The sequence below is a fragment of the Eimeria mitis genome, genomic scaffold (genome assembly GCF_000499745.2).
Source record: "Eimeria mitis Houghton genomic scaffold, Emh_scaff6878, whole genome shotgun sequence".
Taxonomy (NCBI): domain Eukaryota; phylum Apicomplexa; class Conoidasida; order Eucoccidiorida; family Eimeriidae; genus Eimeria; species Eimeria mitis.
This window is the reverse complement of record NW_013574983.1, coordinates 1-1460: the sequence shown is the minus strand read 5'-3', so window position 1 is coordinate 1460 and position 1460 is coordinate 1. Positions and strand designations below refer to the sequence as shown.

Sequence of the window (1460 nt, the reverse complement as noted above, 5' to 3'; positions counted from 1 at the left end):
CCAACACCCCCCCCGCTGCTGCTGCTGCTGCTGCTGCTGCTGCTGCTGCTGCTGCTGCTGCTGCTGAGCAACAGAGACTCAAAGTCTCCTCTGTCTCTTCGCGCGGAGACAGCTGACGAGCGGAGCCGTACCCCATCTAGCTCTCTTATAGCTCGCTCCATTGTCTCCTCTTCACAATACTCTAATACCCTAAACCACAAACGCAAAACCCTAAACCCTAAACCCTCGTAAACCCTAAACCCTAGTAGATAGTATTTATTATATCATATGTAATAAAAGTCTAAATGAAAAAAAAAAAAAAATTTTATAAAACCCTAAACCCTAAACCCTAAACCCTAAACCCTAATATATTAGATTCATACACCACCAGCTAACTGCTCAACGTTCCTGCTGCTGCTGCTGCTGTTGCTGCTGCTGCTGTTGCTGCTGCTGCTGCTGCTGCTGCTGCTGCTGTACCCGTATTTGCGGCCTCCAGCGAAAACAACATTCGCGAAGTTCACCTCCCCCACTGCACACACACAAACCCTAAACCCTAAACCCTAAACCCTAAACCCTAAAACCCTAAACCCTAAAACCCTAAACAATAAACAATAAACCTTAAACACTACTAGTCCGTATACAATACTAAACCCTACAGAAAAAGCGACAATGGATCATAAACCCTAAACCCTAAACCCCCCTAAACCCTCGTAAACCCTAAGCCCTAAACCCTCGTAAACCCTAAACCCTAAACCCTAAACCCTAAACCCTGGTTACCTCTCCTGCCGAAGTCTTTGAGGTCTTGCCACTGTACGGTGGGGTCAAGGTTCGCTATCAGCTGCATACGCAAAACCCTAAACCCTAAACCCTAAACCCTAAACCCTTATAATAAACCCTAGAGAGAAATAATAAACCCTAAACCCTAAACCCTTATAATAAACCCTAAAAAGAAATAATAAACCCTAATAAAAAACAACAAACCCTAAACCCTAGACCCTTATAATAAACCCTAGTAAGAAATAACAAACCCTAAACCCTAAACCCTTATAATAAACCCTAACAAACCCTAAACCCTAAACCCTAAACCCTTATACACACCACTCGGTGCTGCGTCCTCCTCCCCCCAGGCCCTCCTTCTCCCCTGATACCGGATCTGCCTCCATGCTGCTGCTGCTGCTGCTGCTGTTGCTGTTGCTGCTGCTGCTGCTGCTGTTCTTTCTCCTGCTTCTGCTGCTCTTGCTCCTGCTGTCGTTCTTGCTCCCGTTCCTCCCGCTGCTGCCGTTGCTGCTGCTGCTGCTGCTGCTGCTGCTGCTGCTGCGCTTCGTCAGCTTCTGCTGCTTCTCTGCTCCTGGGGGCCCTTCTCTCCTCTTCTCTCTCATTCAGGGGGGCCCCCGGGGGGCCCCCCTCAGTACCCACCCCACGGCCTTCGCTCTTCCTGCTTTCTCCCTCTCCTATAGACACACGAGACAGCAGCAGCAGCA

General features: G+C 48.8%; 1 protein-coding gene across 1 annotated transcript in view; it reads right to left on the bottom strand.

Moving 5' to 3' along the window:
• Positions 1-1358, bottom strand: part of EMH_0089500 (uncharacterized protein) — a gene marked incomplete at both ends in the record, with an annotated part of 1503 nt that extends 145 nt beyond the window's left edge. The window contains 4 exons of the mRNA XM_013501430.1: positions 3-189; positions 376-508; positions 757-833; positions 1078-1358. Coding sequence (XP_013356884.1) covers positions 3-189; positions 376-508; positions 757-833; positions 1078-1358 — 678 coding nt within the window. The remainder of the gene's footprint in view (positions 1-2; positions 190-375; positions 509-756; positions 834-1077) is intronic.
• Positions 1359-1460: the final 102 nt, after the last annotated feature.